General features: G+C 37.3%; 2 protein-coding genes across 2 annotated transcripts; one reads left to right on the forward strand and one right to left on the reverse strand.

Annotated features, from left to right (window-relative positions):
- Positions 1 to 14,306: 14,306 nt before the first annotated feature.
- On the forward strand, positions 14,307 to 16,747 carry LOC120007329 (D-3-phosphoglycerate dehydrogenase 2, chloroplastic-like). The gene is made up of 4 exons (XM_038857528.1): positions 14,307 to 14,967; positions 15,052 to 15,539; positions 15,627 to 15,722; positions 15,808 to 16,747. The coding sequence occupies exons 1-4, from the start codon at positions 14,307 to 14,309 to the stop codon at positions 16,477 to 16,479; spliced, it is 1,917 nt and encodes a 638-aa protein (XP_038713456.1). The 3' UTR covers positions 16,480 to 16,747.
- A 286-nt stretch (positions 16,748 to 17,033) lies between these two features.
- LOC120007759 (glutamyl-tRNA reductase-binding protein, chloroplastic) lies at positions 17,034 to 25,725 on the reverse strand. The gene is made up of 5 exons (XM_038858183.1): positions 25,369 to 25,725; positions 25,170 to 25,250; positions 18,772 to 18,876; positions 18,507 to 18,656; positions 17,034 to 17,619 (listed from the first exon to the last, which is right to left on the reverse strand). The coding sequence occupies exons 1-5, from the start codon at positions 25,684 to 25,686 to the stop codon at positions 17,380 to 17,382; spliced, it is 894 nt and encodes a 297-aa protein (XP_038714111.1). The 5' UTR covers positions 25,687 to 25,725; the 3' UTR covers positions 17,034 to 17,379.
- Positions 25,726 to 26,809: the final 1,084 nt, after the last annotated feature.

Genomic DNA, 26,809 nt, shown 5'->3' on the forward strand with positions numbered 1-26,809 from the left:
ATTAGTAGTGTGATTACTAAAAATAAAAATAAAATAAAATTATGCCAGACTTTGTCATGTAATAGGAATACAATTTCCATTAAAAAACAAAGGTAACCAATTGGGCCTTTACAGTAATTTTATTACAAGCCAAAGTCAAATTAAAAGGTACGTGAAGCAAATGGATTGAAGGTCCTAATTAACAAACAATGAAATTAAATATTTACCACTTTAATTCTTGTTTTCTCCCTACTTTATTATTTATTTATGTTGTTTATGTTTTCCATCAATTTTGAAGGCTGCAGAGGAGGAGGTTAGTTTGAGGGATACCAGTCATCAAGTTCCGATGAAGTGTATTTTGCGTTATTGGTTCAAAGAATTGCAATCCCATTCGGATGCGGATTATCAAAATTCACGATTTCATCTGTTGACGATGCATCGCCAAAGAATATTACTAGATTAATTCGCCAAATACATATCATAATCTTCTTTTATTTGTTGTACAAACTACATGTTCTTCGTTCTTTAACTTGTTACGAAAAAGAATCTCACATCAGTTGGGTGTAACTAAACTTATTGTGCGTATTAATTTCAATCACTGTGGTTAAAATTCAAGATCCTATCTCTAATCCAACAATCCAATGCGTGTCATCAAAAAATTACGGAGTACTTACTAATTATGGGCATAGTTAGTTTTTTTTTTTTTCCTTGAACAAATTGGTTTTCACTTATTGTAGGACAATAAAGGGTGCTTAAGCGATTAATACAAATTCAATTACCGAGAAGGGTGACTATAAAGTTTGTTCTTGTTCAAGAACAGTTAGTCAAACTAATGGAACTTGCGGAATAAATAAACAACAATCAAAACACACCAGAATAACGAGGAAAATAAAAAACCTCGAATTTATCAAGCTACCAACCTTGAAAATAATCCACTATGTGAATAAAGATTAAAAAATACCTAACTTAAGATACCTTAGTACATCAACTATTCAGTGTATGTTTTCTAAAACCCAGCAAGTACGATAGCTGGACAAACTCTGGCTGCAACCAAAGTATCAATGTTGAGAAGATATTGTCTAGTACACCACCAACAAGTAACACACTCCACCAAGAGTTACCTCATGTCATCTTCTTCTCCAACGATCACAAACTCATGAAACGAATAAACTCCAAAGCTTTGAAGGAAGTTGCCTTGTATTTTGAGCACGGACTTCGGTAATCTCAAGAGTCTTGGACGGTAAGAATATATATCTTCCCAGGAACTCTAATTGTCTAAGACTTCAAATCTCTCATGATTCTAGTTTCCTAAGTTGGAAATCAATCACCCAACCTAATTAAAAGGAGTTTCCTGAAACCCGAAACTAGAAAGTGTAAAATACAAGTATTCCTTCAAAACAAACCTAGACAGAGAGTTTTTAATAAAAGATAACTCTAAACTAGTCTTCGACAAAAGTTGCAAAAGCCCATGTAGTAAATAATCTAGATCTGTTGAGCTAGAATACTTGACCCGTATGAAATATGATCCAAACCTACATCAAGTTACTTGAAACTGTCTAGTAGAGTAGGCTATCTCAGGATACACCGCCGGACACAGTAAGCACATTCACACAAATATAACAAGCAGTGAATCCTCAACATCTGAGCACTCAACTTGTCACAATAAGAAGGGTTAATGTAATATCCTGATCCGATTATACACCGTTTATGGTATTTTGACACGTTGATCGAGGTGGAGTGAACCTCGGTAATCGTGAATCGGGATTTAGGGAGAATAAAAATTAAATCAAGATAAAACTATGAAAATATTTTTAATAAATGGGGGATTTAAAAAGAAAATTATTGGCTCAATAATTACTCGAATCGAATTTAAAATAAATTTTTGAAGTTAATTTGAACATTTTAGCTAGGGGTGTTTTTGAAAGATGGGTGTTTTTTAAAGTAAAATATTGTATAAAAGAAAAATTCAAGAAAATAAAAAAAATAAAAAAAATTGCGAAAAAACCCTCTTCTCTCACGATTTTCTCTCTCTCCCCTCTTTCTCTCTCTAAAACGGGTTAACCTGCAATTTCATGATTCCGGCGACGGTGACGGTCAAGGCTGGTATCAAAAGAAGCGTATGGACGAGACGAGTATAACCCAACTTGAATCACGTCGATCGAAGCTCCGGTGTGGGAGAAATCTGAGATTGAAGTTCCGGCCACCGTGAACTTTCTTTGGTCGATCCGGTCGATTCCGGCGACGGTTTGGCTTGATTCAGGTACCTATGAGTTCATTTCATCGAGCTATTCAATTTGGTATAAGATTTGGCAGGTTTGGGTGGCCGGATCGCCAGCGGTGACGTTGAATGGGTTTCGGCCGAGTTGACCGAGTCAGGCCGAGTTGACTCGGTTGTCCGGTTCTACCCGGTTTGACCCATTTGACCCGGTTTAACCCGATTTTGACCCATTTGACCCGGTTTAACCCGATTTTGACCCATTTCACCTGGTTTGACCCAGTTTTGACCCGGCTTGACCCGGTTTTGATCCATTTCACCCGGTTTGACCTGTTTTTGACCCATTTGATCCGGTTTACCCGTTGACCGTTGACCATAGTTGACCAAACGTATTTTAACTGTATTTTCGTATAATGTGTTTTTCGATGTAGACGGTGATCCCGGTTGAGATTTGAAGCAGGTTGACTTTCAGAGTTAGGGGTTTATTGGGGACGCGTGCGTGGTATTCGGTTTCCGATTTTCAGGTAGGAGTTTTCTATGTATCTTGCGTGTGATTCTAGAGTTCCGGTTTCACGAACTCTTATTATATTATGGTTCTGTTGGTTTCCGGGGGTGGAAATACGACCTGTTTGTATGATTTATACGTATTTTATGTTGATTATCATTGTTGGTACGTCTTTGGGAGTGGGATGATTAAAGGTGGTTGAGGTACACTGTGGGGCCCATATAGGAGCCCAATATATTGGATTATGATGGATTATACAATAAACTGGGTACGTACCTGTAGACCGTATGTGGTGAGGTGCATCACAGGGGACGCTCTCTGGTGTAGGCTATGCTGTCGGGATATCCGATCCTCATCCAGTTTCGGTGTGGACCTGGACTGGGAGACACCCTACGGGGATTAGGGTGGGTCTAGGGGTGGATTATGGATTACCGGAGACTGGTGTTTGTGGTTACGGTGCTGTATAGCCTTATCGGCTTCCATATTACTTGGTTGAATTGCCAATGATTGTATATTTATTGTGCTGCATATTATGCGTCATATTCCTGGATTTCTTATTTTTTTTGATATCGGTGTTCCCTTTCTATGCCCTACTGAGCTTCTTGGCTCACCCCTCTTCTTGTTTCCCTTTAAGGTGAGTTGGATTTAGGTGATGCTGGTCAGCAGCGGGACGCATGAGCTGGTGTGTAGCCTCGAGCTGTTTCTTCTGCAAGTTTTGAGGATTTTGGGTTTTGTATTTGTATATATGTTACTTATTTACTCAGTCTGTTCTCGGGTAGATAAGTCTTCTTATTTCCGCTGTTGTATAGATACTCCGATGTTTTCGATAGGTGTATATATGTGGTATTCTAGAGAGACTATGCCCATGTTATATTTCAGGAGTTGTTACTATTTTATATATTGATTTAGGTATATTGGATTAAGGGTTGGTTCGGGGGATGGGGTCCCCTGCCGGTCACGTTCTTATGGGTTTAGGTACACTTCGGTATACCTTAGGAGAGAGGGGCGTGACAGTTAAAAACCCCAACAGTGACATTTAGCATTTGTCTCATGTTGTGAACTTAGAATTGAAGTACTCAACTAGAGTTTTTGAGCCTAGCCATTTGTGAGTTATTATATATTTTCAACCTAAATGCAAAATTTCTTGAAATCATTTGCAAACCTTGTGTGAGTCACTTTTCTAAAAATATTTTCACCTTTTGCGTAAGGTTGAGTAAGAGCTTAAAATATTTTTTGTTGTCGTTACTTTTCTATGATATGAAAAAGGACTAAGGTAAGATGTATTTGTGTGAAAATTGAAAAAAAAATGAATCAGTAGAAAAAAGAAAAAAAATGAAAAGAAAAGGAAAATACAATAATTCTAGTCCTAGTGTTTTTAGAGTTGGAGAAGTGACATGTATATGTGGGATGCATTGAAGAGTGGTAACGAAATGATATTGTAGTTCACGTTTGAACTTAACCTTGCAACTTGTTATCTTGATCTAAATCTTTTTACCTTGTCGCTACGCCACGTTACAATATATTTGCCTAGTGATGAATTTGATTTGATGGTAAGCATGTGAGTTGATGAATGTTTAAGTTTCTCTTGTATGTGATTTCCTCCCACAAAGCTATGTCCATCCTAAATTGTCTTTCATGAACTTTGTTTTGAAATCAATTGTGTAAGTCATTCACTTAGCACAATCATTTCATGTTTATGTTGCAATATGGAGTTGTGATTTATGAACACTAAAATGGTTCATAACAAGGTTGTGCTTGGGCGAATTTGCTAAATAGGCTTATTTGATTGCACTTATATTTTTCATAGTATTAAAATATTTTTGATTATCTGTAAGGGGGTTAGGATTAGTCATCCAATGATTTTGCATGTGTTGACTAGTGAAGAATTGGGCGATTAAATTTAGGCCAATTGTCACATAGACCCTCTGTGGTTAGGGCGTTTTGACATGTACCCCCTCATTTTGAATTCGTAAGATTTGGACCCCCTGTGGTTTCATTATGTGTCATGCTAAGTCCCTCCATCCAATTGACTGTTAAGGACTAATGGCAATCAAAACGGTGTCGTTTTGATTTTTTTTTTTAATATTGGAGGACAAAACGACGTCATTTTGTAAAAAGGGGAAAAAAAAACCGACACCGTTTTCAAACTTAACAAAATCCTCCCTTAGACTTCGCGATGGTGTCTGTCTGTAAAACCTAATTTGTCTCCCAAAATCTCTTCAAGCCTCGCAAGCTCTTCCCTTGCAAACTCATTTACCTAGGTTGAGTTTTTCTCGTGTGGTTCTTGTTCGTTAAGGTTCTTCAATGGAGGTTAGTAAATGGTCAATCCCTTTTTGCTATTACTTTTCTGCGTAGTTGTTTTGTATCTGTATTGTGTTAGAACTTTGTGCTTGAGAATTTGTGATTTCTTGTCAGGTCTCATGATAATCATAGCATATGAATTATTGGTTGTCAATGCTTGGATTAGATGTAGCCAGTTTGGGTTTTGATTACATGAACTTTGAGTTCTCGATCTTTATTCCAACGAAAGTACCTGTTTGGCTTTTATAGGGGATTACTTTGTGGATAGAGATACTTGGCCTATATATTAGCCCTAATTGAGAACTCTTGTGTATCTCTGTTATGAATTATTTATTTTTACCATAACTACAATGCACGAGCAGCTTGATTATTAATTTGATCCACACTGGCTTGATTATTAATTTATTCATGAAAATTGTAGATGGAGAATGATGATCCAAATCTCATGGATGAGAGTGCAGATGATGACACTTCCAAATTTGAGGATGGTTTAGAGGAGGATGGGCCTGACTTGTTTATAGATGAGGTTAGTGAGGGTGAAGGTGACAGAACGAAATAGAAGGAGAAGGAGAATGATGATTGGATAAGAGATTTCATTGTGGGTACTGGTGATGGGAATGAGTCTGAGTATGCGGACTCGGACTATCTTGTCACTCTAGAGAATTCAAGTGATGAAGCTCCAAAGAAGCCCAAGTTTCCTCAATTCAATGCCAATGTGGATCTTCAGGGAGAAATTACATTGATGGTTGGACAAATTTTTGCTGATCATGTGCTGTTTAGAAAAGCACTAAAAGAATTCTCAATCCAACATGGTTTTGATTACATTTTCGTGAAGAATGATAAATGGAGGGTAACGACAATATGTGCTAGGCATTGTGGGTGGAGGATTCATGCATCACCAACTCAAGACAAAGCTACCTTCCAAATCAAGAGTTTTAATGCAGTACATAACTGTGGTAAGCATGGTGTTAGCTCTAGGGTTGATGCTAAGTGGTTGGCACATAAGTATTTGGACCATTTGAGGGATGCACCTGATTGGGATGTAGTTGCATTTAAGAAGCAAGTCCATAGAGACCACAACGTTGATGTTTCGAAAGGGATAGTGTTATAGGGCTAAGAGAATTGCCTATAATATCCTACAAGGCACACATGTTGAACAATATAGACAGCTCTGGGATTATTGTGTTGCTGTGTTGAAATGTAATTCAGGATCCACATTGGCACTCTCATGCCCTAACTCTATTTTTGAGAATTTGTTTGTGTGCTTGGAAGCATGCAAGAAGGGATTCAAGGCTGGTTGTAGACCTGTGATTTGTTTAGATGGCTGCCATCTAAAAACTAAGTATGGCAGGCATATGTTAGCTGTAGTGGGAAAGGATGCAAATGACAATATGTATCCAATTGCATATGCTGTGGTTCAGAGTGAGTGCAGAGCCTCTTGGACATGGTTCCTAACTCTTCTACAGGACGACATTGGCAGTGCACATGATAATGGTTGGATATTCATGTCTGATAGACAAAAGGTAACAACATCTTTCCTTTTATTTTGGTAGTGTACAGCTTATATTTACTATTTTGATCATTAATAGAAGGTATATGAACTGTCAGGGGTTGATTGAGACTTTTGAGCATGAATTCCCTGGTGTACATCACAGATTTTATGTGAGGCACATGTATGCCAATTTCAAAAGAAGAGATGGAATTTGAAGACATTGAAGGATTATTTTTTTACGGCTGCTAGTGCAACAACTCGGAGAAGATTCAGTTATTGGATGGAGGAGATCAAAAAGATTGACATCCAAGCTTTCCATTGGATAAACCAGATGATCCTATTCTATGGTCCAAGCATGCTTTTAATCCAAATGTCAAGTGTGACATCATAGTAAACAACATTGCTGAAACATTCAACAGCTGGATCCTGGAAGCTAGGGACAAACCCATCTTGACAATGATGGAGATGATTAGGAGGAAGCTAATGAAAAGGTTCCAGACTAAGAGAGATGGAATGAGTGAAAGCCAAATTCAAATCTGTCCAAGGATCCAGTTGAAGTTAGAGAAGGCCAAAAATTATGCATACAATTGTTGTGTTCAGTGGCCAATGATGGTAGGTTGGTTGTTGATATTGGGATGAGAAGATGTGGGTGTGGTAAATGGGACTTGATTGGTGTTCCATGCTCACATGCATGTGCTGTAATTTTTCACAAACAACACTATCCTGAAGACTATGTGCATGAGTACTTCAAAAGAAGAGCTTTTATGGCTGCCTATGAGCCAATGATATATCCTGTTCCTGGACCAGCAGAGTGGGATAGAACTACAAGAGATCCTATCCAACCACCAGTATTTAGACAACAACCAGGTAGGCCAAAGAAGGCAAGAAGGAGAGATGTTGATGAAGGACCAGCATCACAAGCTTATAAGGTTACTAGAAGAGGTGGGAAATTGAGATGTACCTGATAAGTGCCAAAAATGTACACTTTTAATAATGAATTATTAAGGCATTTGTTAGATAACTAAGGCTTAAAGTGAGTATTACACCATTAAAATGCAAATATCATTCTCACTCACTTTATATTTGTTTTTATATTTTCAGGCCCAATTCATACCAACCCATGTTCAACATTTGCTGGCACATTTCGTGAAGAGCCCATTTGCTTGTGTCCACTACCATCTTGACCCATTTCTTTGATTATCATTTGAAAGCCCATCACATGATTTGTCAAAACCATTACCATTTCCACCTATACATATATACACATATATGTATATCTCTCTTGACATCATTCCCTGCATCACCATCATTTTTATAGTACAAATTGGTCATGTGCAACACTATTTTTCAATGGTGGTGACATCCCTTCCTTTGACATATTTGGCCATTCAACATTTTTGGTTTGAAAATTCTCAATGGATGGATAGCTCCTAATTTCCTATAAATAGAGAGCTAGAGAAAGGAGGGAGAGGGGGGCAAGGAGAGGAAGGAATACAAAACAACATTAAAGGAGGGGAGAAAGAGGCAAGAGGAGGACAAAAACCAAGGAGTGAGTTCTTGAGTTTTATTTTCTCTTTTACAACAATTTTCTCACATATTCTTTCTAGAATTTTATGAGATCAATTGTTGGTTGTGTAAATCTAGTATGAGGAACTAATCCTCTTACTAGGGTGATGATGGATCCACTCTATTGTATCTAAATAAATTTGGTTTGATTAATTATTAGTTTATTTATGCTATGTCAAGTGTTAATTAGCTATTCTTTATTGATAATTAAATCTTGATGCTTAGCTACCATCTAGGTTTGATTACCATGATGCAAATTGAGGCAAATGCCCATGTCCAATTTGAGACCAGCTTCTTGCAATTAATACCGGAGTTACCTAGACATAAATGCCATATGCTAGGATCTTTGTGATCGCTACATAAGTTACCATAAATCCTAATGCATTCTTGATTGTCCTAGCCAATCCAAATGCCCATGGATGGTTGAAATTGGGAATAGACGTGGTAAGTCAAATGCCCATGACTATTACATAAATTAGGGGACTTGATCTTTGACATGCATGAATGAAATGATAATTGTCGGCTAAATAATTTAAATACAATAGAGTTGGTGAATTCGGATCCCTAGTGTTTGTTTATTTGCGTTAATCCTTATTTATTTTGTTTCCATTGATAATTACAAGAGTTGGAATTGCAGATATTTAATAGTCAGTCCCTGTGGGTACGACACTCGTATTTGCCACTTCTATACAACAATTGATTCGTGCACTTGCGAGTATAATTTGGGTTTGAAATCGCTATACTTTTAGCGGGTACTAAACTCCACATCAGTACCAATTGCAAGCAATTAGGTCATAATTCTAGGGGACGCAGGACACACATGAGAGCTGAACAACAAAGGAAAAGAACAGAAAGTGGTACTTCAACCACTACTACAACTACATCTAGAAGGAACAATAATGGAGCATCCACATCCTCTTCTAGGCTGCCTGTTACAGTGGACAGGCTACCTGTAAGTTGGATAACTCAAAAAACTTGTTTTCATTAATATCTGTATGGCCTATCTGTATATAGTGTTTAACATATTAACTTACATGTTTTAGGTGAGGAGAAGATCAAGAAGGAGAGCTTCCACATCTGTTGTACCAACCCAAGCATCACAATCATCTTCACAGGCATCAACAGTACCTCCAACAGCAACCCCACCAAGATCTTCAACAAGACCTCCAGTTGCAGGTTTTCAGCCCCCTAGACCTTGAACAACAGCTACAAAGACAGGTTTTAATCCACCAAAGGCTTCAAGAATATCCAAGAAGCAGTAGATTCAAATATATTTTAATTGCTTGATAGAGCAATATTAGCTACCTTGGATATGCTTTAGCACTTTTTGGTACAATATTTTGTATTATATTGGATGATGTTGGCACCCTAGGTGACAGAATCTTTTGTGGCACATGATCTGTTCTGGAAATGATGCTCTGTTTTTGAGACATATTTGATTATGATATGTTGTCTTCTTCTGCTTAACATGGTTTTGATTCTATTGCATGAAATTTTGTTTTTCCTTGGTACAAAACGACGTCGTTTTGTCCTCCAATATTAAAAAAAAAATTCAAAACGACACCGTTTTGATTGTCGTTAGTCCTTAACAGTCAATTGGATGGAGGGACTTGTCATGACACATAATGAAACCACAGGGGGTCCAAATCTTACGAATTCAAAATGAGGGGGTGCATGTCAAAACGGCCCTAACCACAACCACAGGGGGTCTGTGTAACAATTGGCCTTAACTTTATCTCTTACTTATGAGAACTCAAGAATCTTTAGTCGTGCTTTCAAAGTAAATGTGGATCCATTGGCAAGTGTTTGCGGGTATCGTTCTGATAAACCCTCACGAGATTAGAACTCATCCACCAGGATGACCTAGGGGTTTAAAGGCTTGTTGCTTGCACTAAATGCAACCATGATGCCTACGAAAGTGAGTTAGGTTTATTATCTTAGGTTTGATTTGTTTTAGTTATGTTTACATTGATAGGGACTAGCAATGTTGAAGTTGGGAGATGTGATTAGACCTTTAAATTGAGGTCTCAATCTCCCTTAATTAGGGTGTTCTAGTATCTAGTAATGTGTTTTAATTTTACTTTTCACTTACAAGTGTTTTCCATTAGTTTTGTAGGTAATTGGAGCAAAACAGAGTTATTCAAGCTTCACTAGTCAAACATCAGAGTGGTTGTCGGGACACCCCAATTTGGCCATCGAGATAGCAGCAAGCCGTCCGAACACTTGAGCCCGTTTGAGAATTTAAGACAAATTCAAATATGTCAAGACACCATTCCTAGGTGTTCAGATGCTTGCCCGACTCTGCACATCCGAGAACATATTTTTAATGATTTTTTGAGTTGTAATGGGGATGACTTTATAAGGGTAGATAGGTAGTTTAACATTAAAAAAAAGGTTAAAACCCTATTCTAAGGGTTGCATCTCATACATTCTCTTAGCCACCATAGTTGTAGGAATACTGTAGAGGTACTTTCTCTCTCTATATTTCTTTGATCTCTCTTGCTTTTGTCACTGATTTTGTGTAAACAATGGATTAAATGACAATAAATTTGATGTTTATCTCGAAGATCATGAGTGGGTGGTTCTATTTTCTAGTCTCTAATCCAAAAATGTATGTGATGTTCGATTGTTCAAGGTATGTTCATAGATCCGTAATTTCGGTTTCTCTCTTGTGATTTTGTGATAGTTATGCTTTGGGTATATGTAAACGAGTATGCTATGATTGTGATTTCTAAACTTGTAGTGTGAATTTAGTTCAATAACAAAGCTAAGCCTCAAGGGAAACCATTAAATCATAATATATGGTGTGTTATGTTCTAAACATTCATCGATAGTTTAAGAGTTTAATTTGGCATACTTGTATGGAGTCTCAAACACCCCATGCATGATTTCCTAAGTACTTGAGCTAATTCCATAATCATCAATTGAGTGACTTGATTATTGGTTATTGTGAAAATTATGGAATCAATATGGTAGAGTTATGTTAAATTGATCTTTGAGCGTGGAATTAGAGTGTTAGCGAAGGCAAGCTATGCTAGGAACATTATGCATATGATTAGGAGACTACCCTAAGCTTTCATCGTAGAATTGAATCCCGATGGCCTACATATTTGTATTGAAGTCTTTATGTTCAATCTCCACTGCACTTGAATGATGTTACGTGAGAATTGAGCATTCACCTGGAAGGATTAGATGCTAAAGTTGTTAATTCATTGTTTTCTCAAAATCACTTTTAGTTTGATCCTTATTCTCATGCTCACCGAGCTCTCAATCGCTTTTATTCTTCCGTATTTTATTTGTTATTCTTTTTGTTGTGCTCTTTAGTAAGTTTTGTTTGCATTCATTCACAAAAAAATTGTATTTGTTTTCCTGTGAATTCAACTCCGGACTCCCGAAATTACTACTTACCGACTACTTTACACTTGACGTAACTAGACATATTTTTTCTTAATTTGGTGTCGGTTAGTTACAAATATTCTATGGAAAGAAGTTGCAAGAAACTGGTCCTTCAAGAACAATCAAGGTTTTAATGTTGAGCCATTTCTCTCTCTTATAATTGGAGGAGTGCCAAGGAGAAAGTCAAGTGGTTACAAAAGAAAAAGAAAAGAAAACACAGGAGATTCATTAATTGGAGGAGTATCATTAATTCATTATCATAGATATGTACAATGCATGTTTTGCCGTCCAAATCCCAAAACACATGTATTAAATCACTGGTGGAGCAGTCACAAGGACAAAGTGAAGTGGTTACAAAAGAAAAAGAAAAAGAAAAAGAAAACACAGGAGATTCGGGTCGCACATGCTATAATTTCCTCGTTATATTTAATAATTAAGGAGGTAGCAATACTATCATGGTTTTTCAACTAGTTTTTAGGTATATTATTCAATCTTTATGTACAAATTATTGTGAGTTTCGTTAATTTGAAACTCTTTTTTTTTGGTTGTCTTTTTATCCCTCAATAATTGTGTGTTGTACCAACTCTATATTTGTTTTTAACAAACTTGTAATAGAAAAAGAGAGAGAAAGGACTACTAGTTGAAAAGTCCAGTTCATGATTTGGATGTCTTCGTGCTCTGTTTTTTTTTTTTTTTTTAATTCCAATGAGAATCTGTTAATCCACCTTGAAAATCGCGAGCCCTATACACATCACCTACACACATCATAGATATTATTCGTTTTGAGTTATGTAGGGCTGTTATTGGTACGGTTACCGTTACCAAACACTGAATACCGTTACCATACCAATTCTTTCGGTAACTCAAAAAATGTTACCGTTACCGTTACCGGAAGAGTCGGTATACCGATGGTCGGTATACCGATCGATCGGTAATTGTAAGTCGGTAATTGGTAAATTTACCAATTCTTAAACTTATTTAAAAAAGAGAAAGAAAAAAATGTATCAAGTAGCATTGTGCTTAATAGTCATTGTATGAAACTACAACACTTTCATCTTGCCTACAATACCAATAATAAAAATGATAGATTAATGAGAAGGATCATTGTGCTACATGTGAATAAGAGAAAATACCTATCAATCGGAGAAAAAAAGAAAGGAGAATTCACATAATATTATTCCAACAATCTATAACAAAAAATCTTTCATTTCATTAATTTCTAATATTTTTAGTATCCGAAGTGTTTTAAACTCCATAGCATGAAAGCTAGAAGAAACAAGATAAATAAAGATGAAAGACCATAATGGAAATGGAGAAGAAAAGCATATAATCAATACCAACAAAAGCATTTTGTTATGTAGCAAACGCTGCTTTAAAGTTAATGAAATTGCTACGAGTGATATATAAATGATAACCCTAAAAATAATCAATGGTCTAGATTAAATTAGATCAATCTAATGGTCATAATTAAATAAAACTAAAACTAAAAATAATATTAATATATATTTAATATATATGTCGGTAATCGGGAAATTTACCGGTTTTGAACTTTGCTTACCGTTACCGTTACCGAAATCATCGGTAAATTTACCGTACCGAACAATTGGTAACGGTATACCAATTTTCTGCTATTTTCGGTAACCAATTGATCGGTAATGGTATACCAATGGATAGTTTACCATACCAGTAGCAGCCCTAGAGTTATATGATTTCCGAAGATACATCGAACTCACACGGCTTTGTTTCTCCCTAACTAACAAGTGGATCAAAATCCAACTCACTTAATTAGAGAAAATGTCTCTTATGTGTGATGGGGACTTAGACAAACTTATATACCACATGGTTAGATATCACTCAACCGATATGGTATTTTAACAAGGTTTGAGTAAAAATGGTGATGCATTAGAACCTGTTATAGATCTGTAAAATAGAGTCCACGATTTTCTCCATTTAGAGAATGGAAAAGCGATTAGAGTCACAATAATAGAACAAAAACTCAAATAAACACACCAGGTGCGCAGGGAGCTTTTAGGCTGACATTAATTTGTTATTGGCTGATAACTAAATGAGTCCTATAAGTATGACAAACAATAAGCCAGCTGGATTGCAATCAATGCTGTACGGATGTAATAATATGCGAGATGATTATTTAACCATTCGAAAGCTTTTCATAAAAAAGAGAGAAATTTTGATATGGTGTCGAAATTATTTTATTAACAAATTACGTATAAAAAATACGGGGAATAATTTGATATATTACAACAATTTACATGGATTTGAATTAACGAGTTTCATAATTACAGGGGATAAATTGACCCTCAAAAGTTTTTTTGACATATTATCACAGGTCATGTAACTAATGAAAAAATATGACATCATCTAAAATAGACGGAAATGTAACGAAAAAGCTAACGGACTATATTTTAGAAGTTGAGGGGCTAAATTGATCTTAAACGAAGTTCATGAGGTAAATTGATCCATTCACGAAAGTTCAGAGCATTTCAAAATTTCTACTAATTAAAGACCAAAACCATTCAAAAGCATCCGTTAATGGAATTGACCCAGTTCACCTATATGAAGTAATTAATCTTGTATATATGTATTTACTGGGGGGACTAGAGAGTGATTTTTAATTATTGGTAGAGAAGTTCTTGGAGACTTTTGATCATACACCATCAATTTTATGTCCTCATTTGACCAAAACATGCACCTCAATTTTATCCTACAGTCATCCCTATTCTTAGATGGAACATATTTACAGCGCCCAATTCCACTATAAGACATTAGACATCCACCATTTTTTCAGAGACGATCACTCCCACAACACAAATCAATCAAAAAATTCCAAAAACATGGCCTCTTCTTCCTCTGCAAAAACCACCTTCACCACCACCACCACCACCACCACCACCACCACCAGAAGATCACCATCATCATCAACTGCAAGACCCTCTCTTCTTTCCTTCCTCCACAACACTACCCCTTCACTACCCATCACCTTAAAACTCTCCCATTCCCCTTCAAATCCACTACATTACAATTCTCCATATCACCATTCCTTAACCATGACCAATGCTGTCAAAACCATCGAATCGGCTTCAATATGTGCTCCAGATTCTGATAACCTCCCCTCCTTGAGACCCAATATCTTGGTCTCAGAGAAACTTGGAGAAGCAGGACTCCAAGTTCTGCGGAGATTTGGCAATGTAGACTGCTGTTATGATCTTTCACCTGAGCAACTCTGCGCTAAGATTGCATCGTGTGACGCGTTGATCGTGAGGAGTGGCACCAAGGTGACTAGGGAGGTGTTTGAGGCTGCTAAAGGAAGGCTAAAGGTTGTTGGAAGGGCTGGTGTTGGGATTGACAATGTGGATCTGCCTGCTGCTACTGAATTTGGTTGCCTTGTTGTTAATGCACCTACTGCTAATACTGTCGCAGCTGCGGAGCATGGGATCGCTCTGCTTACTGCCATGACACGAAATGTAGCGCAATCAGACGCATCCATGAAAGCAGGTATACATATACATTGTGTTAAGAGCAATATATAAAAGATTAAGATTCACCCTCCTAACAGCTTGAGCTTTTAATACCTTGCAGGAAAATGGGAAAGAAGCAAGTACGTTGGAGTTTCATTGGTAGGAAAGAAATTAGCAGTAATGGGATTCGGAAAAGTTGGATCGGAGGTGGCGAGGCGTGCGAAAGGCCTTGGTATGCAAGTAATAGCACATGATCCATATGCTCCAGTTGACAGAGCTCGCGCTGTCGGTGTGGATTTGGTCTCTTTCGATCAGGCCATTGGGACTGCTGATTTCATTTCTCTCCATATGCCTCTCACTCCTACCACTAACAAGATTTTCAATGACGAAACGTTTGCGAAGATGAAGAAGGGAGTTGGATTAATTAATGTTGCAAGAGGTGGAGTCATTGATGAGGATGCACTGGTAAGAGCTCTTGATGGTGGAGTAGTTGCTCAGGCAGCACTTGATGTGTTCACAGAGGAGCCTCCATCAAAGGATAGCAAATTAGTACAGCATAAGAATGTCACCGTCACTCCGCATCTGGGTGCAAGCACAAAGGAAGCACAGGCATGAATGACCATGGATTTGATTAATTTTCTTAATTTGATTATTAGTTCTTCTGCATCTCTTAATTTCGATCTGAATCATACCCAGGAAGGAGTAGCTATTGAAATTGCAGAGGCAGTGGTTGGAGCACTCCAAGGGGAACTTTCTGCAACTGCTGTCAATGCTCCCATGGTCCCTGCTGAGGTAAATTGACCACATCAAATTTTACGCACACATTGTGTTCGAAAAAATGTCTAAATTAAAAATTGTATGTTTTTTCTACAACCAGGTTCTGTCAGAATTGGCTCCTTATGTTGTACTAGCCGAGAAGCTCGGTAGGCTAGCTGTACAACTAGCGAGTGGAGGGAGTGGGATCAAATCCGTCAGAGTGGTTTACAAATCTGCTCGAGACCCAGATGACTTAGACACGAGAATTCTCCGAGCAATGATAACAAAAGGCATCATAGAACCAATATCTTCCTCATTCGTAAACATAGTAAATGCAGATTTCACAGCAAAACAGAAAGGACTCCGCATTGCAGAGGAACGTATAGTTGTCGACACATCCCCTGAGTTTCCCATTGATTCAATCCAAGTCCAAATATCGAACGTGGACTCCAAATTTGCATCCGCGGTGTCAGAGGACGGGTGGATAGCCATTGAAGGGGGAGTGAGATATGGGATACCACACTTGACTTGTGTAGGAAGCTTTAGTGTTGATGTGAGCTTGGAAGGTAACTTGATTTTGTGTAGGCAGGTCGATCAGCCTGGCATGATTGGTCAAGTTGGGAACATACTTGGAAAACATAACGTGAATGTGAGCTTTATGAGTGTTGGAAGAACTGTGCAAAGAAAACAGGCAATCATGGCAATTGGTGTGGATGAAGAACCAAACAAGGATACACTTAGTTGTATAGGCCATGTTCCTGCCATTGAAGAGTTTGTGTTTCTGAAGTTATAGACATTATTCACTGAGTGTGAAAGTGGGGAATAAATGTATAGCTGGATCTTTTATTTGTATGTATCTTCCAGCTATGTCCATAGGTATAGTGGGATTTTCTACAATTCCATGATTTTTTTTCTTTCTTGTTTTGGTTTTTCTTGTTATCATTGTTTTGGTAACTCTTTACTGTTGTAAGGAATTAAGGATTGATTCCTTTGGCCTTGTATATGGAATCAAGTACTTACAAGTTGTGTTTTCTTTTGTTGATAATAAGGGCGTTTGAGCTTTTGTGACTGGTTACTAGAGACCCTAGGAGTTAGGACCCAAAAGGACCCTGTTTGAGCTTTTTCATCCAAATGAGTTGTACAAATATACATAACTAACCAAACTCAAAAGAGAACCACTCGACCGAGTTGGATGGGGATGGGGATGAATCCTTACCGCTAGGGGACCTAAAGACAACTCTACTGTCTCCACATCAACACGACTTATCATGCACTTTTTTTTTTTTTTTTGAAAGAGACTTATCATGCACTTGAGGAGGGGGGCAATCCAAGTATCCGTGATTAACATGGACAAAGGTCATGCTTCCTCATTAAAATAAAAAAATAAAAACTGGAAAAGGGGTTACAACTTACAAGATAGTCGATATAGAAGAGTAAAATCATGTCAGATTCTATATAGTTGCAGAGACGAGGGAACTTGGCATCTAGGAGCATTTCCTCTATTATTCCCAAACCCTTTCCCTATCTCATAACCCGAACCCGTTTATTTTCCTCAAAAGTAAGAGTCCAAAGTAACTAGCATCATACTTCACGAGGACAGAGCTCAACCAGCACTACTTACCAGCCAGCCAAACACATGGAAAGAAAGCTCACTAAGAAATTCATGTCAAAAACCATCAAAATATCAGTTGCATTAGAGAACCCCTTGTGCGATGGGCTTCAATTGCTTGATCTTTTCAAAATCTGGGAAGTCATAGTGTTTTTCCCTCTCCCAAGCAAGTTGGGACATACAATTGAACGTAGACTTCACACCCTTTTCGTCTGTTACTTCTCCTGGGAAAGGAATCCGAACCTCGAAAACACCTTTCTGTGGAAAGCAGAGACGCATGTCAAAGCCTAACCGATCGACCCAGATCATCTTTGCTTCTGACACCTATCCAGAAAATAGAATTTTATGTGAACAATGAAAACATATTTCAAGATCTTTTTGTATGAATGACTAGTAGCTCGAAATTAGCATATATCTTCCAATAATATAGCAAAATACACAGTGTATTCCGCAATAATATCAGCATGTATACCATGATCTAAATGCAAGAGTGAGCATACGAAGGCATTAGCATCTTACATTTCGTCCAGAGGTCAGAAACATTCAGATAAATTTTGGACCAAAAATTTTATGTTATCCATGGATTTTGAACTTTAACACCACCTTCTACAACAAAGCAGTATCTGCTCCAGGGTGTTTCGAAAACCCGCTGCCTGACAGCCATGCAAGGTAATATTTACGATACTAATATATAATAACTACTTAACACCAAACTCTGAGAAATATTATTTGATGATCCATTGTTCCTTTGCCTCGAGGAGCTTATATGCCCCACTTAATAACTTGATAACAAATAAAACCTGATACGCAAGTGACACCCAAGCACCATAACTACAATCAAAACTGTACATAACTCTCATGCTCACATACACCTGATACAGTTCTTTGCAAATACAATAGTTTTCTTAGGTAGTAATCTTGTACACATATCCACTAATAGTATTTCCTGGGGAAAAAAAACAACAAAACAGTCTTCTGATCCTACAAGGTAGATTTACTACTATGGTACAAATGATAATATTACCATCAATTGATGTGAATTAGATGACCTTGCAAAATTACATATAAAAAATACAAAACCATGCATTAACAAGCACTGCTCAAGTAAAATAAAATTTTCATAATGATTTTGGGTCTCTGACCCCATCCTGTTGGATGAATCAATTGGAAAACCCATTAAAGAAAAAAAAAATATTGGGCTGTTTCCAAACCTGAAAGTCCATATCAACAAATATGTTGCTAAATCGGAGAACATCCTCCATCTTTTCAGCATTAATTTCATTGACGATCTTTTCGGCAAAGTCTCTTAGCGGATCTGGGCTTGCACGTCTATAATCTGAAGAAAGCACCCATGCACCATCCTGCAATAGTTTTGAGACATAAGTGGTAATGCTGTGTAAATATGAAGCAACACAAATTAGCAGGGCCAGCTAAAATAATCTACGATGCCAAAAAAAAAAAAAAAGGCCTCCACACCTCCATGATGTCTTCCTTCTGAAGTACCCGCTTTACAGCAATAAAATATATAAGGTCTTCATCAACATCCTCCCCAAACCTCTCTTTCCACACTGAGTGAAGCCGCTAAAAAAGATGGCACGTCAAAATAATATCATGAGTTACACAATCATATTACAGTAATACATACACAAACTGATAACACCATCTACTGCTTTCCATGGCCACCATTTAAACCAAGGACACACTAAACCTACTAGCTAAATAACATGTACAGGCATGCATGAGCTTCTTTAAAAGGCAAAGATGCAGCAGAATAATTAGTATGTACCCTGACACTGAGTACTGGACTAGATAAAAGCCTATTACGTACAAAAAATTATGAGCATTCAGTTGTTGAAGAAGAATATAAAACCAAACCCTTTATGTAGCAAGTAAATGCATGCACTTGCTTCTCTAGATTATCAGTCACGTACGATAAATCAGTTAGGACCATGATGCAATGTTGGACAGGAGCTGCATTCTCATGTAGCCAGCAGCTAAATCATGATTAACAACTGTTTTAGGATCATTGTAAGAGCAGGAAGAAAAAAAAAATCAAAAAACTTAGCAAGTAATTAGATATTTGGAATCTGCTCGGCATCAGTTGGATCATGAATAAGGATTTATCTTCGGAATTGATTGCTCCAATTGCTTGGAGTAGGCCGTGTAAAAATGAGGCTAAGGGGAAGACTTAGAATTCCTATGATCATATGCTGGCTAGTTTGGCTTTAGAGAAACAAGAGAATCTCCAAGGAGAAGGAGACTAAGTTGAATCGGTTCATGGATTATTGGCTATCTACAGTACAACTAAGTTTTGGTCATCTAGGAAAGGGAGAAACTTCTTCGAAATTGCTAACATTTGATGTAACATATGTAGCAGTGTCCTTCTGCTCTGTTTCACTTTGTTCTCCTTATATATGGGTTGCCCACTCGCCCCTTAATAAAATTATTGTTTTGCACTTAAAAATAAAAAATGAAAAAAAATCTACCCTAATTATATCTACAAAACACATAGAATTGCTGGAAATATAGGACAATAAGAATGAACTTCATAAAAAAAATGTAATTTATATCCAATAACATATTAAATTCCCAACTAATAGTACACACTACAAGTAAACCCCTCTTAGGTAAACAAAGAAATTAACTATAAAACTCATCATAGTAAATCCTTATCCTATTGACTCAAGACTTTCAGGATTTCTGCAGGGTCGTCAAACATCTGATATATTATAAGTGTCTAAAAGATGGAACCATCCTTGACCTAGCTTCACACCCTTCAACGAAAGGTCTCAGTTAAAGTTTCAGTTCATGCCCCGGTTACTTTATATTAATCCTTTTTAAAATCAAACAACTGACGAATACATTATAAGCAAAACCAAAAAGTATAGCATAGCCTTTAGTATATGAAAGAAGCATCAGGAAGAGAGGGAAAAGTAAAGAAAGCTAAAACAAAACTATAGCCTCAAGTGCTAAATGCAAAGTTTTCATACAAATTGAATTGGCTGAAGAGCTTGCATTATACACCAATAGCCAAGACTACGAAAAAAAAAACAGTTCTTGATCTTATGTCACACCATAAATTCCATAAAGCACAATGCAGCACAAATCATTTGATGAAATTTACTTCATTCTTGCCCACTTTATAGTAACCTCTGTACGTCTGTATAACTGTTCAGGGATTTAACAAGACGAATAGATAATACTTAAAACTTTAAGGCATTGTAAATCAATATAACAGCTCAGTACATTTAACTTTTTTTCCTTCTGAATATAAATTTTCATTGAGGTGCCAAACTGGTGCAAAGCAGAGAATACACAGTGCTACACTTATAGCCTCAAGAACATTGTTAGAAAGGAAGGTACAACAAGGTTTAAAGCAACTGCCGAATTCAAAATCCTACAATTCATCTTCCTCCAGATCATCCAAACTGTTCATGGAATTAACAAGATCAATAGTCTACCAATAAAGCTAAGGAACATGAAGCTATAGAACAATACAATCCGTAGTCTGTACCAATAAAGCTAAGGAACACGAAGCTACAGAACAATATAATAACAATCCACAGTTGCCACCTCCCCTACACATGCCCAACCAACTAGCCATACACCTTGCCTTTTCGATCGACTTCTCTACGGCTCAAAACACAGAGAATATTGTTTGACGAAAAACTAGGACAGGCCACTTAATGAGAACTAATAACTAATACAACTCTTGTGAGAGCCATTTCTCAGTGGCGAAACAGACCTCGGGCAAGCAAATAATTGCTTATGCGAGTACCATGTACGAGTATAACAGAAAAATGAAGGCAAGAGAAAGCCAACGGAGTTATCACGACATGGTCCCAGTTTCATTCAAAGTCAGAGGAGGCACTGATTTCTTGATGCCAAAAACAAAAGTTAGCCACTAATTTTATGAGTGTCATAGTTCATACTAATCCTTCCCAGCAAAAGTTTATCCACAAGAAAATTTCATGAACGAGTATAGAATATGGATAGATGCTGACTCAGAAGAGTGAGCATTATGGTTTGCCAAGTCACGAAACTAGGTTAATGTTTGTCAAAACAACAAGAAAACTTGTCTTCTAATTTCTAAACAGAGGGTTGCGTCTTTATATGATATTGAGGAAGAAAACTCTAGAAAAAGTTAACAAGAACTGCTGAAAGGTCAGTGGAGAATATAAGTGGAGAAGCCACTGATAAAAGGAACAAAAGTCCTAGGAGCACAAGGGGAAATTAGTTGTTTACTTTCTGTTCAATGGCCATAGAGAGCAGACTGCAGAGGCAAAGAGCTAGGGGTGCTAGCGGAAAACATTGTGTTTGATTGCTGTGGTAACAGTCATAGCCTCATAGGGAGCTGAAGGTCGCGAAAAAGTACATCTCAGAAAAGGAGCTTTTTTCCAAAGTAACACTGTCAGAGAAAATATGTCCCAATATAACACTGGGATGAAATTATTTCCCAATATAACACTACATGCCATACTAAATGGCATGTTTTTTGAAGTTTTTATACGATGGCGTGATACATTTTGCATTAGTCACGCCGTTGCTACTGGTGTGACTAATGTGACGCCACTTTTGGTGGCGGGATTATAAATTTTCTATTGATAACGCCACTCTTAGTGGCGTTACTAATATATAGAACTCTTGATGAGGATCACCTGAAGCAAGGGAAAGACTCAATCTTACAACTATTGGTTGAACACTTGCTCTCTTGTATACGATGTTGAAGCAAGGTCAGGTGATTCATTTGTGGATCTGGTTCTCCCTTTTGGCTCATCTGGTCAATGAGCCGCCTAAGCAATAGCAACAATGCTTCGCCAGAACAAGAAACCCAACTAAACCCAAATTAGACGAATAAACCATAATCTGAAGCAACCATAATCGACGTAAAGCACCATACACCTAACTTCTAACTCCTCCAACTACCACCAGAGTAGCGTGAGCCCCCATCACCACCATATCCTTGGCGTTGTCCACCTCCATAGCCGCCACCACTGCCACCTCCATAGCGTCCACCACCACCACCATAGCCGCCGCCACCATTGCGGTTGTATCCTCCCTCACGACGGCCTCCTCCTCCCTCATGACAGCCTCCTCTCACGATGGTTGATGATCGATTAGTCTCTCTTTTTTTCTTTAATTTTCAATTCCAAAATTTTCAACAAAAGTGTCATCACATGGAAGTAGAACACCACGTGTCAACATCACAAATATAAATATATAATATTGTTTGATGAAAGAGACTTGCATTAATTTTTTTTTTTAAAAAATTGTACATATTAGTAATGCCACTAAGGGTGGCGTTATTAGTAGGAAATTTATACTAGCCACGCCAACTAGTATGGCGTGACTAAGTTTTTTACACTATTCACGCCACCAGGGGTGGCGTGAATGCTCAAAAATATATCACGCCATCTATGATGGCATGATCATATAAAAATTACAAAAAACAAGCCATTTAGTATGGCGTGTAGTGTTGTTATATTGGGAAATAATTTCATCATAGTGTTATATTGGGCCATATTTTCTCTGACAGTCTTACTTTGGAAAAAAACCTCCTCAGAAAAGAGTACCTTTAACTTATTTTCATCGCTCTTGCTTTACAGGAAAAAAAAATCACTAGCATACCTTTATCGTTTTTATGCTACTGTAACAAAGCCGAAACGTGCTGCATCCAGTACTTTTATTTTTCTTTTTGGTTTTTTATTTCTCAAATTTGTTGTTGGAGCAAAAACTTGTTAGGTTTATATGTACATAGAACATAGAAGAAGAGAAGAAGATCTATAAAATATGCTCAACATGACATTCATTTTTGACATGTTTTGAAACCACACACACACAAAAGTCCAACATCAGAAAACTGTGAGAAGAGCGAGTGTGTTATAAGCAAATGGATTGGAACCCAACTCATGAGCCTTGAATTTTGGGTAAGATAGACCTCCAATCTATTTGTTGAATGTTCATGTTTTAGACCCAATCACTTTGGCTCTCCCAATATCTAATGTTCAAACATGGGTATGGGATCCCGGGTGAGGGGTTGATGTGTTTGTGGCCATATTTGAATGCGAGGGTTCTAGCAAACAAGCCCTATTGTGTGAGGGGAGTGTTGGAGACCACACCCACACAAAGAAATCCTACATTGAAAAGTTGTGAGAAACCAAAGTGGTTTATAATGCAATAATTGGGCCCCAGCTGATGAGTCATGGCTTTTGAGCAAATGTGGGCCACCATCTCTTACATTATAAACCCATGATGAAGACTCATTAACATGGGTTAAGCTCAAGATACAATATTCTAACATGGTATCAGATCTGAATTGTGAATTGTGGAGATGTTTGAGGTACAAAAGAGGCCCAAATGTATGACCTCCCAAAGGAGGTCATGTTTGGTACACGTTTGAGGCCCAATGTGGCCGTGTTTGAAAGTCTTCAACAAAGAAGCTCGTGTTTGGTTCACATTTAAAGCTTTTTATGACATAGAATGAGAAAGGCAATATGCATTCAGAGAAGCCGCAATATACAAAATAATGGAAAATCTATGGGGGTACCCCTTGGTCCCCCTTTTGATCAATGCCCTCTTTCAGCATTCAAAAAGAAAGAACCACGGAAAAAAAAACAAAAAAGAAAAGGAAGTGGCTATACAATTGCGGAAGGATATGCTAAGGAGTTCAATTAACTGGTGTTGCCTTGAAGTGCCTTTTTCTGCACAATCTTTTTTGAGGCTCCTTTTGAAGTTATTCAAAGTATAACTACAAGTTTTAACGCTATTTTGTAATTTCCATGCACTAAGGATGTTATTCCTCTTTTCGGAATATTGCTGAGTTTATTACCGATCGATTTATTTATCAAAATTTCTAGAAAACAAATAGGAAGAAATTTAGAGCAGCATAGTGATACAAATCTCACTAAATGCCCAAAAAAAATTTGGTAAGCATGAACTCTTCCGTCACCCAAAGTGCAAGGTGCAAAGGAAGCTAGCTTTTCCAGATATTTCAGTACATTCAAACATTTATATATTATAACCAAGGAATTTAAAACCAAGAGTTGATTTGGAGTTTCTCAACACAGTTATTTTCTACCATCTCAAACACAGATTGTTGGCCATCAACTTATAAATAAATTGTAAGTAATGAAAAAATACTCCTTTTGTCCCTGCATAATCTGCTTATATATTAGATTAGATTCCCCAAGTCATTCGTAAGTATCTTATGTCACCCCCCCCCCCCCCCCCCCACACACACACAAAAAAGGAAAAAAAAAAAAAAGTGACCTTTCTTCTGTGAATAATTCACTTTTTCTTTGGATGAAGAAAAAATTTCCTCGCATAGCTTTAATAATATTTATTCATTCTGCTTTGTTTCATATGTTTTCTGGTTAATTAATTGACATAAATCAGCAGTTATATAAATCCAAAATGATGCCTCGGTCTGATGTCAAGGGATTGAAGACGACATCAAATATGGCATTCCCTACATCATGCAACCCAAGAGCTCCATGAAATCATTCAGCTTTCATTCTATTCAAGATTGCAATTCAAAAAGTTCTTGACAAAAATTCTACAATAGAAAATCTTTCAAAAGGAGCTGTAATTTTCCATAAATCTCTATAAATTGAGATTAGTTGCTTGTGGCATGCCAATGCATAAATATGACTAACAAGACCATCTCTCACCTAGATTTCAAGATAAAAGCACTTGCATAATTTTGTTTAATAATTAATCAGAACTTAGCTTGTTTGTGCCCCTTTGGCCCAAAATATGTCCTAGAAAGTACAATTATGAGTTAAAACAAAATAGCTCCAACAGATAACACTCGAGTGTCCATAACAAGTAAGAATATAAAGTTCAATACCCATGAATTAGGCACAATTTCTTACCTTCAAATCCATTCTGTCATCTGGCTTGCCAAGATCGCCAAGAATCGTGCACTGGGTCCTCCTCAATCCACACTGCTCCAACTGATCTAACCAAAACAACCCATTTAACTCGCATTCTCTTAACAGGCACAATTGGGGACACACAATCACACAAAGAAAATACAATTAGATGATGCGACCAAAGCCCCAGAAGGTGAACCTGAACGTGGAGACTAGACTTGGAATCAACTGAGCTGGACTGATTCAAGCACAAAACGGGAGTCCCTTCCAGGTCGACTGCGAATCTCACACCAACACCTAGCGGCCAGTGATCTTGGGTGATGGTGGAGAGAGTGCCAACAGAGGACAACTCCATGATGGTCCGGGAGACCTCCGCAGGAAGCGGCTTCGAGAGAGAGCATCTGAGGGAGGTTTTGCGAAGCGTGCAGCTTTTAGGAGCTAAGAAATGGAAGCGATGAGGAGGAGGGGGAGGAGGAAGGAAGTGAGTGAGAGAGACAGAATCGGCTCGGAGATGCATTTCATTTCACACGCGAGGGTGAGATTGTTATGCGAGGCTATAAAGATAACGTCACCTCGTAGTGGATATAACAGAGAAAGGACTAGTTTGGTGAGACATTTTGAAAACAGTAGACTTATCAATATAATTGGTGGTAATAGAAATATTGGATAATTTTAGTAGTAGAAATATTGTTCCAATGTTATGTGGTGTTTGATTGAATTTTTGTTGGTAACATTTTTTTTGAGTAGCATATATTAAATGATAAATAGTTTATAATATCAATAAATTTATTTATAATAACACATGAAGTGAGGGTATAAATGGAAAAAAAAATTAATGGGGATAATATTGACTTTTGATGGTGAAATGCTACTAAAATGATTCATATAAGTAGCGTGTTAAAAATAACATAAAATGCTGAGTAAAAATATCTCGGATTACGTGTCAAAAAAACCCTAAATAAGTAGTATAAATGCTACAAAAAATAATCATCCAAACGAGGCCAAAGTTTCTTTTCAAAACATAGTTTTTAAAACTGACTCGTGTATCAGACCATCGAGGTTGAAGGGTCAAGGTTTTTGAGGTTCAACCGTTGCGATGAAAATATTGAATCGCAAATTTTTAATAAATAATAAAAAAATAAATATTTAGCTATATAGTATATAAATATATTTCGTTTAACATTTCCAAATATATAGTACATACATTATATAATATAGTATATGATATAATATAGTGGAGGGTCCCATTAAATATATCTATATCTATATATAAAGTAGAGGCTCTAACAATTGCTCTTATTTTTTCGACACCTGGCCTGCTAAAACTCTTTGTTTCTTCCCACGTGGACTCTCTACAATTCCTTTATTTCTTATTCAGACGCTCTTAGTTCTCTCCCTATTTCTCCAATACACTTTCTCTCCAAACGTCTCCTGCGATAATAAAAAGAAGCGAAAACAAACGGACGATCTCAAAGCCGTTTTTTGTTCTACGTCTACTGCTCCCTTCTCTATTTCCATCTCCCAATTAAACATGCCTGTTTCCATATCCCACAAAATCTACAATCGATTCTGTGGAGCTGTTGTTCCTTTGGTGTTTACGTGCTTAATTTTCATACAAAAGCTGCAACAGATTGATGCTC

Source organism: Tripterygium wilfordii, chromosome 10, assembly GCF_013401445.1.
Source record: "Tripterygium wilfordii isolate XIE 37 chromosome 10, ASM1340144v1, whole genome shotgun sequence".
Lineage (NCBI taxonomy): Eukaryota > Viridiplantae > Streptophyta > Magnoliopsida > Celastrales > Celastraceae > Tripterygium > Tripterygium wilfordii.

What these genes read in the sequence shown, in the direction of transcription:
- LOC120007329 (XM_038857528.1), top strand. Translation starts at nt 14,307, where the DNA reads ATGGCCTCTTCTTCCTCTGCAAAAACCACCTTCACCACCACCACCACC. An exon ending in CAAGCACAAAGGAAGCACAG is followed by an intron (nt 15,540 to 15,626) that starts GCATGAATGACC and finishes AATCATACCCAG; the next exon opens with GAAGGAGTAGCTATTGAAAT. An exon ending in CTCCCATGGTCCCTGCTGAG is followed by an intron (nt 15,723 to 15,807) that starts GTAAATTGACCA and finishes TTCTACAACCAG; the next exon opens with GTTCTGTCAGAATTGGCTCC.
- LOC120007759 (XM_038858183.1), bottom strand. Translation starts at nt 25,686, where the DNA reads ATGCATCTCCGAGCCGATTCTGTCTCTCTCACTCACTTCCTTCCTCCT. An exon ending in ATGACAGAATGGATTTGAAG is followed by an intron (nt 18,877 to 25,169) that starts GTAAGAAATTGT and finishes CATCTTTTTTAG; the next exon opens with CGGCTTCACTCAGTGTGGAA. An exon ending in AGAAGGAAGACATCATGGAG is followed by an intron (nt 18,657 to 18,771) that starts GTGTGGAGGCCT and finishes AAACTATTGCAG; the next exon opens with GATGGTGCATGGGTGCTTTC.